General features: G+C 53.2%; 1 protein-coding gene across 3 annotated transcripts in view; it reads left to right on the forward strand.

Moving 5' to 3' along the window:
• The first annotated feature begins 6,715 nt into the window (after nucleotides 1-6,715).
• The window catches only part of KCNJ3 (potassium inwardly rectifying channel subfamily J member 3), a 37,972-nt gene continuing 31,880 nt past the window's right edge, over nucleotides 6,716-12,807 (forward strand). For 2 of the 3 annotated variants that reach the window (XR_004358086.1, XM_032693537.1), the window contains exon 1: nucleotides 6,716-7,435. Coding sequence is in view for 2 of the 3 variants with exons in the window: in XM_032693537.1 (XP_032549428.1) it covers nucleotides 6,758-7,435 (678 nt within the window). In the remaining variant the exon portion in view is untranslated. Of the gene's footprint in view, nucleotides 7,436-7,924; nucleotides 8,553-12,807 lie in introns of those variants that run through there. The other variant, XM_032693538.1, reaches the window with a different exon arrangement.

Here is a 12,807-nt window from a genome sequence, read left to right on the forward strand (position 1 = left end):
TGCTCTGGTTGGTCTGGATTAATTGTGTCAGATATGGATGTAATATAAATTTATAGCTCATATTTTCTTGATACACGTCAGTAAATGGAAAGCAGGAGGGTGTTAATTGGGAAGGTGATTGCTGTGCCTGCATGGAGCTGGAGTGTCATGGAATAACTGGGATTGAAGGCTCATCTTCAGCCTCCCTGCTCCAAGTAGGGTCAAACTCATCCAGTCCTTGTCTCCAAATCCCCACAAAAGTACAGAATGTGGCTTAAAAGCACCAAGAAAGGGGCAGGCTGTTGTTCTGCTCCACAGAAAGAGCATGAAAGCCCCGTGGTCCAATTGAAATAGTCATTTCCATGCAGAAAAAGATGAATAAATTATTAGTTCCTCTCCTTCCCCAGGGCTTTGGGCTTGGGGGAAACCCCAAAAACAGGGAGAAAGGGGTATTTTTCTCCTCAGGATTGCTGTGAAGGTAAATTTTATTATAAAGTGATCAAATTTAAACCAGTATATTGTGGCTAAGGGACGACACACTGTAAATGTCCTAAGAGAGGTTATTTTGCTCCCTGCCCCCCTGTGCTGTACAGCTCAATATTTATACAGTTTTGTAGAATTAAAACCTGCTGGTTTAGTTTTCTTTGGGTGCACTCATCTTTTTCTAGATTACTTTCAGCTGGTAAGGGGGTTATCTGCTAAAAACCCCCAAACTTCCACACAATAACTGCATTTTTAGGGCTTTATTTCCGCATTGAGGGGTGGAAATGGGGCAGCAGAGCTGCTGGGTGTGAGGGCTGAGAGGGGACAGGACGTGGCAAGTCAGAACAGGAGCTTCAGCTGTCCCCAGGTGGAGGTTAAAGCTCAGTTTTCCAGAACATCTTAAAGGATTTGTAAACATAAATGAAAATTAATCCTCAGGAGACCAAGAGGGAGAGACCAGTTCGTGTCCTCACTGAAGTGGAAGTGATTTCTGGGAACCTTTAGCACAAATATTGATATGTAAGCGTGAATTATTTCAGATTTTACTCTTAATTGCTGGACAAAATTAAGCCTTTTTGGTACAAAAAGGGACAGAGGTAAGTGTTGTGAGAGAAAATGATGCACCCTTTATCTGTGCATAGCAAGTGATAATTATAACAAATTATGTATATAATTATACATACACATATATGTAATTATATATCTAACAAATTCTAAAGATTTTTAATAACCATTTTTTAGGGTTTAGAGTTTGATAAATGTTATAATTTTATAAGTTTATATATATAGTTTATGTATTTACATGTAGTTTTATAATTAATCCTCCTCCACTGCTACGGTGCATTTCAATCAACTCAATCAAAAAAGGGCTAATTAATACCTCATTTAATAAGATTCCCTCCATAAAAATACAGAGAAAACCCCCAAATTGACTCTTTTTTTACCAAGATTTCCCTGTTTCAGGTTGTCTTTGCAGGAGCAGGTGTTGGTGTGTTTGTGCTGCAGTGCATCCCAAACACCAGATCACACACAACTCCCAACTTTCTGCACTGATTATTGAACTGCTCTGCACAAAGCTGCAATTAACTGCTGAGCTGGTGTTAATTAGGGATGAGAATCATTTATATGGATCATAAAATAATCCATTTATAAGCGATGAATGCAGACCTAGAGGTATTTTCCTTTTTTTTGGGATTTCTCAGAAGTGTTTCTGATTAGGACTGATGGTGGAGTTAAATTGCAGAAGGGAAACAACCCACAGCTCATTTCCCTTAAAAACTGGGTTTATGTCTAATTTAGAGGTCTGTTTAAGGGACTTAGGAAGCCAATCCCTGGATAAGCTCCATGAGGCATCACTGGAGGTCAGGAAAATCCTGGCCCTGGTGCCATGACCACCCACTCCAACTCCCATTTTAAACTGGGAGGTTTTTGCAAAGGAAAATGGCAGGATCTGCCCTAAAATCCACATCCAGGCAGCCTCCAAGCAGTGGGACTGGATGACACGTGTCTGGGGATTGTCTCTGTTAATTCAGGTCATAACCAATCAGTTTGATCATTTTATTTCTCATCAGCTCCTCCTGTTTCCTCTCATACTGGATCAGATAAAGCCTGGAAAAGCTTCCAGGTGCTGAAATTAGGGAATTGCAGGGAATAGATGGAAACAGGAAAAATACCTCCAGAGGTAACAATTGCCCAGGGGAGTTTCAATGGAAGCAAACACCCACTTCTGTGTGCTGGGTGGGAAACCTCACCTGGAATGTTCGGGAATGAAGTCAGGCACATCCTGGAGGTTTGGATTTGTGAGCTCAAAAGCACAGGAAGGACGTGGAGCTGCTGGAGAGAATCCAGAGGAGGCCACAGAGATGCTCCCAGGGTTGGAGCCCCTCTGCTCTGGAGCCAGGCTGGGAGAGCTGGGGGGGTTCTCCTGGAGAAGAGAAGGCTCCAGGGAGAGCTGAGAGCCCCTTGCAGGGCCTAAAGGGGCTCCAGGAGAGCTGGAGAGGGACTGGGGACAAGGGCCAAACTAGACTGGTTTGGGTGGGAAGGGACCTTAAAGCCCATCCAGTGCCACCCCCTGCCATGGGCAGGGACACCTCCCACCAGCCCAGGTTGCTCCAACCTGGCCTTGGACATTCCAGGGATGCAGGGGCAGCCACAGCTTCTCTGGGCAACCTGTGCCAAACCAGTCTGGGATTCTGTGCTGATTCTTATTGAACCCATTACTGACCTTATTTCCCCTTAGGAGGTTGGTTGCTGTGACCTCACAGAGCAGAGCAGGGAACAGGGATCGATCCCACAGCGTCTGCTCCCGGTGCCAACACAAACCCGGGGGCTACAGGAGATCAATGAGGGTCAATTTGGGGCACCCAGGGGCTCTTCCACGGGATAACTCTGTCCTGGTCCTGGAGGAAGCTGGGAAGAGCCTTGGCACGTCTCATCTAAACCTGCAAAAGTGCAGGAAAACACCCTGGATGGGGAAAAACACGCTGGGAAAAGTGCTTTTGGATTAAAGCTATTTTGAGTGATATTTTTGCTGTATTGGTCAAGACAAGTTTTTAGGGTATTTGTCATATTAAAAGCGGGTAAGAGGTAGTACTGGGCCATGCTGGGGGCTGGCTGGGAGAGTTGTGGGACACCTCTGGCACTTGGAATCATGGTCAGTGCTGGCCTTGGCAGTGCTGGGGGATGGTTGGACTCAATGTCTTGGAGGGCTTTTCCAACCCAAATGATTCCATGATTTGAGGATTCTCCAGGGGCTCCAGCAAAGGCTGCCTCAGCTCTGCTGCTGCCCCGGGCTCCTGCATTATCCATTTGACAGCAAGGAGCATCTGCCTTCCATGGCTGTGGAATTCCTGCTGGCCTCTGTCACAACCATCGCTGCTCCCTGCCAGAGCCAGGGCCAGGGGACAGGGAAATGTCAGAATCATGGAATCCCTGAGGTTGGAAAAGCCCTCCCAGCCCATGGATCCCCCTGTGCCCGATGCCCCCCTTGTCCCCCAGCCCAGAGCACTGAGTGCCACGGCCAGGCCTTCCTGGGACACCTCCAGGGATGGGCACTCCAAACCTCCCTGGGCAGCCCCTGCCAAGGCCTCACCACCCTTTCCAGGGAGAAATTCCTCCTGATGTCCAACCTGAGCCCAACCCATCCGTGGTCACCCTGAGGTGTCCCAGGGAGCTGCTCAGGATGCAGAACGTGGTTCCTCAGCCCCGTGTCTGCCTTTGGGGTCCATTTGCTCCTGAGTTAATTTGATGATTCACAGTGGAATTTTCTGTTCTGCATCCCAGGAACATTCAGCATCTCCACGTGCATCTGAATTGGAAATCCCCACATGAGTTTCCTGAGTGGCTTTGCATCCAAATTAGTCCCTCCTTGCTCTGCTGGGCACCATCCCCTCCTCCCACCCCGGGGGAAGGACTCCTGGAGTCAATGGCACAACTAATTCCTGAGGAGAAGATCGATCAGCTCGTGGTTTGGGTGGGGAAAAACTGTTCTGGGCTCTTCCTTCCTCACCCTGAGGAGAGCTGGGTTGGCTGAGAAGCAGCACGGAGGAACAGGGTCAGGGCCATCAGCAGGAGTCAGAGGTGAAGGCACAGTGAATTCCTGGGTGTTCCCACTTTGTCCTGTGGCTATGGAGCAATGGGATGAGCAGGGACTTCCCTGGCTCTGGGGCTCCTGGCTGGGGGGACAGAACTCCCCCAGGGCCTTCTGGGGCAGCCTGTTCCTGTCACCAAGAGCCTTCCCATGACAAAGGATATTTTCTCATGTCCATCATTTCCCTTTCCACTCCCGTTATTCCCTCACCTCACCGCAGAACATGGACACTGGGAATGTGCTTGTCTGCCCAAAAGCAATTACAGTGTTGATTTTAATGTCACTAATTAGCAGGGAATGGCTCCCCTTGGACTGTTGTTGCTCTGCAACCGTAACAAGATGAATAATGTGAATTCTTTGCCCAACTCCAGCCTGGAGATGGGAAAGATGCAAGAGAGGCCTCTGGGAAATCTGAAGGGATGGAAGAAGGAGAAAGACTGGGAAGAAAAAGGAGAGTGGAAGCTGGTGGGGCTGGATGGCCTCTGAGCCAGGAGGGTTCTGGAACTGCTTACCCAGAGTTTGGGATGAATTCCACCTGGAATTTCTTTTAATTGGGTGGGAAAAGTAACAGACATGGTTACTTTCGTGTTGCAGCAAGGAAAGTGAGGTGGGGAACAGGAGAGATTGGATGGGAATAGAAAACAGCAAAGTGAGACTCATCTTGGGAGAACTGAATTCATTCTCCAACAAAATTAAAAAATAGCGTGAAGCAGAAATGCAGTGGCAGGAAAAATCCTCGGAAACCAACTCTGAGGAAGGTGAAGGGATAATGGTGAGGAAATGAGGTGTGCTTGGGTTTATTGCACAAGTGAAAGCCGACAATCCCCATTTTCCCTGCCCTCCCCTTGGCACGTGGTCGTGGGTGGCACAGGTGGGCAGAGGCCCTGGGGCAGCAGGAAGAAGAACAGGTGAGGAGTGAAGGGCCCTGGGATCAGTGTGACCCTTCGGAGCATCACCAGGACCCTTCAGCCCAAGCAGCTCCGTGATTCCATGTGTATTTATTGCAATTTTTGGACTGATTTTCCACTGCCCGCCAGTCCCATCTGGGGCTGAGCTTTGTGGCTGTGCTGCATGGAAGGATCTTGCTGCTGTTTGCTTGCTCTCATCTTGGGCTGCTCTCCAAAATCCTGCTCGTGCCCTTCTCTTGTGAATCATGGATACAAGGACTGGCCCCAGTGTCCCACTGGCACTCGTGTGCCAGGCACAGGGGTAATGACACAGTCCTGGACCTGCTTCTGCTCCGCTTTGGTTTGCAAATATCCACCCTGTGGGACTTTCTGACTGTATCATTGTCATGGACTTCTTAAATAGATGGGATATTGGGAAGGAATTCCTGGCTGGGAGGGTGGGGAGGCCCTGGCCCAGGTTGGGCAGAGAAGCTGTGGCTGCCCCTGGATCCCTGGAAGTGTCCAAGGCCAGGTTGGACGGGGCTTGGAGCAACCTGGGCTGGTGGAAGGTGTCCCTGCCCATGGCAGGGGGTGGGATGGGGATGTGCCAGTCCCTCACCACCCCTAAAGCCACCAATTTTAACCCCTTTGATGTTGGTTCCCGTGACCCCACGGAATGCCTGTGAGCAGGAAATGAATAATAAAATATGAAGTAAAATAAAATAAAATAAAGTAAAATAAAATAATAAAATAGTAAGAAGGAGTGGGGGTGCCTGATCTCCTCTCACCCCTGGCCCCCTCCCGGCCGGTTCTGTGTGATGGGGAAGGAGGGGTGATGTGCGGGGGGGGGGGTGTGCGGTGTGCGGTGTGCGGGGCATTGCAGAGGGGGCGTGTGCGGAGTGCGGATCGCGGGGCGGTGCGAGGGGCCGTGTGCGGGGAGCGGGGCGGTCTGCGGGGCGGTACGAGGTGGGCGGTGCGGCGGGCAGTGCGCGCGGGGCGGTGCGTTGCGGGTGCGGGGCGGTGCGGGGGGCGGTGTGCGGGGCGGATCGAGGGGCAGTGCACGGGGGACAGTGCAGGGTGGACACTGCACGGGGGGCAGATCGAGGGGCGTTGCGTTGCGAACCCGGGGCGGTGCGGGGGGCAGTGCCCGGGGGGCGGTACGGGAGGGGTAGTGCCGGGTGGGCAGTGCCCGGGGGACGGTGCGGGAGGGGCGGTGCGGAAGGCGTTGCGGTGGGCAGTGCAGGGTGGGCAGTGCAGGGTGGGGCAGTGCCAGGGGGCGGTGCGGGAGGGGCGGCGAAGGGTGGGCAGTGCAGGGTGAGCGGTGTTGGGGGGCGGTGCGGGGTGGGCAGTGCCAGGGGCGGTGCGGGAGGGGCGGTGCAGGGTGAGCGGTACCGGGGGGCGGTGCGGGCTGGGCAGTGCCAGGGGCGGTGCGGGAGGGGCGGTGAAGGGTGGGCAGTGCAGGGTGGGCAGTGCCAGGGGGCGGTGCGGGGTGGGCAGTGCCGGGGGGCGGTGCGGGAGGGGCGGTGCGGGGTGAGCGGTACCCGAGGGGCGGTGCGGGAGGGGCGGGTCGCTGCGGGCCCGGGGCGGTGCGGGGTGGGCAGTGCAGGGTGGGCAGTGCCAGGGGGCGGTGCGGGGTGAGCGGTACCCGAGGGGCGGTGCGGGAGGGGCGGGTCGCTGCGGGCCCGGGGCGGTGCCGCTGCCGCGGCCGCTGCCGGCGGCTCCGCGTGGGTGGCGGCGGCGGCGGCGGCGCCGAGCGGAGGCTCCGCGGGGCCGGGCCGGGCTGCGGGGGCTCGGCGGGGCTTTGCGGGGGGCGCGGAGCATGTCGGCGCTGCGGCGCAAGCTGGGGGACGACTACCAGGTGGTGAGCACCTCGGCCAGCGGAGCGGGGCTGCCGCCCCCCAGGGCCGCCCCCCGCGGGAAGCGCCAGCGCTTCGTGGACAAGAACGGCCGCTGCAACGTCCAGCACGGCAACCTGGGCGGCGAGACCAGCCGCTACCTGTCCGACCTCTTCACCACCCTCGTGGACCTCAAGTGGCGCTGGAACCTCTTCATCTTCATCCTCACCTACACGGTGGCCTGGCTCTTCATGGCCTCCATGTGGTGGGTCATCGCCTACATGCGGGGCGACCTCAACAAGGCGCACGACGACAGCTACACCCCCTGCGTGGCCAACGTGTACAACTTCCCCTCCGCCTTCCTCTTCTTCATCGAGACCGAGGCCACCATCGGCTACGGCTACCGCTACATCACCGACAAGTGCCCCGAGGGCATCATCCTCTTCCTCTTCCAGTCCATCCTGGGCTCCATCGTGGACGCCTTCCTCATCGGCTGCATGTTCATCAAGATGTCCCAGCCCAAGAAGAGGGCCGAGACGCTGATGTTCAGCGAGCACGCCGCCATCTCCATGCGGGACGGGAAGCTCACCCTCATGTTCCGCGTGGGAAACCTCCGCAACAGCCACATGGTCTCGGCGCAGATCCGCTGCAAGCTGCTCAAGGTGAGGGACGCGGCCCCGGGGTGCGCAGGGAAGGGTTGGGTATGAGGGAAAATTCCTTCGCGGGAAGGGTTGTCCTGCCCAGGGCAGTGCTGGAGTCCCCGTCCCTGGAGGGATTTCCAAGCCGTGCGGATGTGGCACTTGGGGACAGGGGGCAGCGGTGGCTTTGGCAGTGCTGGGGGATGGTTGGACTCGATGGTCTTGGGGGGCTTTTCCAGCCTTAATGATCTGTGAAAGAGCTGTGGCCCCGTGGCCTCGCTGCTGGTCCCTTGGGGACATCCCACCACCTCATCCCACCACCTCCTCCGTATCCCAGAGCTGTGCCATCCCTCCCTCCTGCCAGGGCTGCCCCCTTGTCCCTGCGTTGGGAGCAACCTGGTCTAGTGGAAGGTGGCCCTGCCCAGGGCCAAGGTTTGGAACGAGATGATCTTAGATCATTTTTGGGTCCTTCTGCCGCCATCCCAGCCTTCCCGTCCTGTTTTCCTGGAGCAGGGACCACCTCGGAGAGCCTCAGGCTGCGGGCTGAGCCACCAGGAGTCTCAACTTCCTTGGAGATAATTCTGCTCTTCAGCACAGGATTTAAATGCATATTTATAGGTTCCTATAAAACGCTCCTTTTCCCTGACAAGTAAATCCTTTGTAGCTCAAATTCCTAGGCGAGCCGGTGAGGAGAAAGCTCTCTGCCTTCCGGGCGTAATCCTGAGCTTTTGGGCAACCCCGAGCCCAGCCGGGCGGAACTTTTATTTCTGCGGAGCGTGAACTCCGTGGGAAGCTCAGTGCCGGGGTTAGACGTGGAAAAACCTGCCAGTGGCCCTGGAAAAATCGAGTGTTTGTTTGAGCGTCGCTCCAGCGGCCGCGGATCCATCTGATCCATAGGGGAGAGGGCGGCAGGATGGAGGGGGTGGAAGGGGCCGGCTCGGGTGACGTTTGCCGCAGGCAGAGCATCCCGCGGGGTGCCCCGGCCCTCAGGTGGGTGCTGGGCAGGGAATGTGGGTGTCCTGGCAGGGATGCAGGTGCCCTGCCCTCGGGATGGGTGCTGGGAAGGGAATCTGGGTACCCTGCTCTCGGGTGGGTGCTCTGCCCTTGGGGTGGGTGTCCTGCAGGGAATGTGGGTATCCTGCCCTCGGGATGGGTGCTGGGAAGGGAATCTGGGGTGCTTTGCAGGGAATGTGGGTATCCTGCCCTCGGGATGTGGGTGCTGTGCAGGGAATGTGGGTGCCCTGCCCTCGGGGTGGGTGCTGTGTAGGGAATCTGGGTGCTCTGCCCTCGGGATGGGTGCTGGGAAGGGAATCTGGGGTGCTTTGCAGGGAATGTGGGTATCCTGCCCTCGGGATGTGGGTGCTTTGCAGGGAATGTGGGTGCTCTGCCCTCAGGACGGGTACTTTGCAGGGAATGTGGGTGCCCTGCCCTCGGGGTGGGTGTCCTGCCCTCTGATGGATGCTGTGCAGGGATTGTGGGTGCTCTCCCCGGGCTGTGGGTGCTCTGCCCGGGCTGTGGGTGCTCTGCCCGGGCTGTGGGTGCTCTCCCCGGGCTGTGGGTGCTCTCCCCGGGATTGTGGGTGCTCTCCCCGGGATTGTGGGTGCTCTCCCCAGGATTGTGGGTGCTCTCCCCGGGCTGTGGGTGCTCTCCCCAGGCTGTGGGTGCCATGCAGGGCTGGGCAGGGTCCCCCTGCCCGGGGTGCTCCCCCTTGGATCCCCCCACCTCTCTCCCCTCTGCCCTGGCAGCAGAAGCTCATCCCCCATCGGGGGCTCCTGAAGTTGTCCCGTTTTGCCCCAAATCCCTGTTTTCAGTGGGATTTGACAGTCAGGATGTCAGGGCTGGGGGTTGCAGAACCCCCCCCCAGAGCCCCTAAATCCTGTGCCCAAAGGAGGGGGAGAGCTCCTAAAGAACCCCCAAACCAGCCCTGTAATGGCTTTAACACTGTGAAATATCACATCAAAGATGTATAAATATATAGAAAATAACATTGCAGCATAATATCATTTATTTATATAACATAAAACCATACCTTTAATCTATATTTAATAATATTGATGTGTTTTTAATAGTGATGTGTAAATATGCATTTATATAATATATAAATATAATAAGGAGCATCCAGCAGTGCCCTTTGCTGCCGAGCTGACGGGCTCTCCCTAAATATAGTTTAACTCTTATATGGAGAGCCATTTGATATATAATATTATATATGTAATAGAACTATTAAAGCTCTTTAGGAGCTTTAAAGCTTTTCAAAATATATTTAAAGATATTAAAGAGCAAAAATGAGTCATGTCCATTATAGCATTTCAAAAATGGCCCTTTTTTCGTGTGTCTTGAAGTGCCTCAGGGGGAATTTTAAAAGTTGGAGCTTAAAACTTGGTGTGGCTCCAAAAAAATTCCCTGGGTTTGAAATGTGAATGAGCAGGTTCAGAGGAATCAACTCTGGGTGTGGGAGCAGCTGGGAATGGGGAGGGAGAAGGGAATAAAGGGTAAAATGTGGCTTTTCCAGGGATACAGGTGGAGCTGGCTCTGCATATTCCCTATAAAATATCCCTACATGGAGCTTTCCTTGGCTGGGAGGGGGGGAGCAGTGCTTGGCCAGCATTCCTGGGAGGAAAAAGGGAAAAACAGAAAAGGAACAAAAAAGGAAATAAATAAAAGGAAAAAAGGAAAATAAAGGGGAAGAAAAGGGAAATAAGGAAAATGGGGGGAAAGGGAAAACAAAAGGGAGAAAGGGAAAAAAATAAAAGAGAGGAAAATAAAAAGAGAAAAGAAAACAGGGGAAGGGAAAATAAAAGGAACATAAAAAGAAAAAAGGAAAATAGAAGGGGAAAAGGGAAATAAGGAAAAAGGAAAATAGAAGGGGAAAAGGGAAATAAGGAAAAAGGAAAATAGAAGGGGAAAAGGGAAATAAGGAAAAAGGAAAATAGAAGGGAAAAAGGGAAATAAGGAAAAAGGAAAATGCAAGGGAAAAAGGGAAATAAGGAAAAAGGAAGGGAAAAAGGGAAATAAGGAAAAAGGCGAGAAAGGGGAAAAGGGGAAAATACAAAGAAAAAAGGAAAATAAAAAAGGGAAAATAGAAAGGGAAAACGGGGAAGGAAAAAATAAAAGGGAAAATAAAAAAGAGAAAAGAAAAGGAAAAAATAAAAAAGGGGGGGAAAGGGAAAATAGGAAAAAATGGGAGAAAAAAAGAGGAAACAAAAGGCAAATAGAAGGAACAAAAAGCAGGGGGGAAGGAAGAAAAATAAAACCCCCAAGGACTGCAGAAGGGAGAACAATCCAGCCCCTCTTCCCAGGTACTGCTGAGCCTGGACACTGTTCCCAGCTGGCAGGAAACAGGGATGGGGGGGAATTCCTGGCTCAGTGTTCCTGTCCTGGTCCCCATCTCACCTGTGCAGGTGCTGCACACCCAGGTGCTCACAGATATCCTTCTGAAATGCTATTTTTTCTCCCCATAGAAGGTTCTTTTCCTTGCAAAGCCGTGTGGAATTGGAAATCCCAGTACACTCTGTTTAATGTTTCTTTGTTTTTCCTGGTGAGCTCAAACCACAGCAGAGAGAAACCAAACCCAAAGCCTCAGCAGTGACAAATCAGTGCAAAGCCTTGTTTGCTGTAATATGAATTGTAAATTATTGATTTTGTAATAGATTTTTAGGATTGTAAAGAACTCAAATGACCCTCAGAATTCCTAAGCTTTCCTCCCTCATTTCTTGGGGCAAACGAGTCACTCAGGGTCATTTCTTGGACAAATTATGGGCTTGAGTAGCTCAATAGTCCCTTTAGGAATTCTTCCAGCCTGGCTGGGGTTGGATATTTCCTGGGATTCAGGGAAGGTGTAAAATAATACCTGATTTATCTGTATTTTAACTTCCTAACTCCATCTCAAATCCCTGGGAGCAGAGTGGGACTTGGAGTGTGTGACATCCCAGCTGGCTCATGGAACACCTGATTTCCCTGCAGTGCCACCCAGGAGGGTTTGGGGTGGATGTGCTGGATTCCCTGGGAATCCCACGAGCTCCAGGATGAGGGGGCAGGGGTGGTGCCCTGGGAATCTAATCTGGGGGCGGATTGGATATTAGGAGAGATTTGTGCATGGAAAGGGTGGTCAGGCACTGGGCAGGGATGCAGTCCCCGTTCCTGGAGGGATGTAAAATCCATGTGGATGTGGCACTTGGGGACAGGGGGCAGTGCTGGGGGATGGTTGGACCTGATGCTCTTGGAGGCTTTTCCAGCCTGCAGGAATCTGTGATTCTGGGATTTCCTTCCCCCCTCTGGAGCTCTTCCCGTTTCCCTGGACTGTGCTGAGTCCCTCAAGCCCCACATTTGTCTTTAACTCTCCTTTTCCATCACTATTTCACCTGTTCAGATCATGGAATCCTGGAATGGTTTGGGTGGGAAGGGACCTTAAAGCTCATCCCGTCCCACCCCCTGCCATGGGCAGGGACACCTTCTGCTATCCCAGGTTGTTCCAATCCCCGTCCAGCCTGGCCTTGGACACTTCCAGGGACCCAGGGGCAGTGCTGGGTGACAGTTCTGGGTGTCCCCAGTGTCACCCACAGCACCCCAGCCCTCCCTCCCTGTGCTGGATCAGCGTTGTCCAGCCGTGGGCTGTCCATGGGAGCAGTTCCCTCCCTGGAGCTGCTCCTTGCTCAGCTCCCAGGAATTATTTGCTACTTTTTCCATGGGATTTTTGCCTTTTTACTGAAACCTTCTCTGTGGGGAGGGAATCAGCCCAGCCCTGCAGGTGGGTGTTTGTGCAGCTGTGCCCTGGCTGTCACTGGGCTCCTTTAGGGCTGGGATGGGATAACGGGGGCAGGGCTGGCAAATCTGCACTTTCACACCCAAAAATGGGAGCCCAGACTTGAGTGAGACACCCAATTGCTTGTCTGGGGGTCGATCTGCTCCCAACCCAGCACCACTCAGGGGAAGGTCTAAAAATAGAACCCGAGTCCCGAGCGAGGCTCGTAATCCTGTTGGCTCTGTCTGATGCCTTGGGATTGTAAAAAATCCCATTTAAGTCGGTGGAGTTGCTCAATGTGGGAATTTTCACCTCGGCTCCAGATGTGGGGAAGGATGGAAAGGCATCCCAGGCAGTGATTCAATGCTGGGTTTGGCTCTGCACGACAACCACAGCAGTTCCTAAAGCTCCTTTTTAAAATCTGAACGGAAATAATGGGAAATTCTGCAATAAAAGTAATGACCAGGACGGGCTGTAATGTTCTGTTCCTGCCTATTCATAACTCAGGGAGAAGGAATAAAAGCTGGAGAGGGGGTGTTTGAGCAGGGCTCCTTATGGATTAGGGATGCCAAGTGTGGCACTGTGAGCTGGGATTGGAGGGTTCAGCTCTAGGTGGCATTTTATGGCTTTGTTACCTGGCTGTGAATGGTGGGAC

This window comes from Chiroxiphia lanceolata, chromosome 7 (genome assembly GCF_009829145.1).
Source record: "Chiroxiphia lanceolata isolate bChiLan1 chromosome 7, bChiLan1.pri, whole genome shotgun sequence".
NCBI lineage: Eukaryota > Metazoa > Chordata > Aves > Passeriformes > Pipridae > Chiroxiphia > Chiroxiphia lanceolata.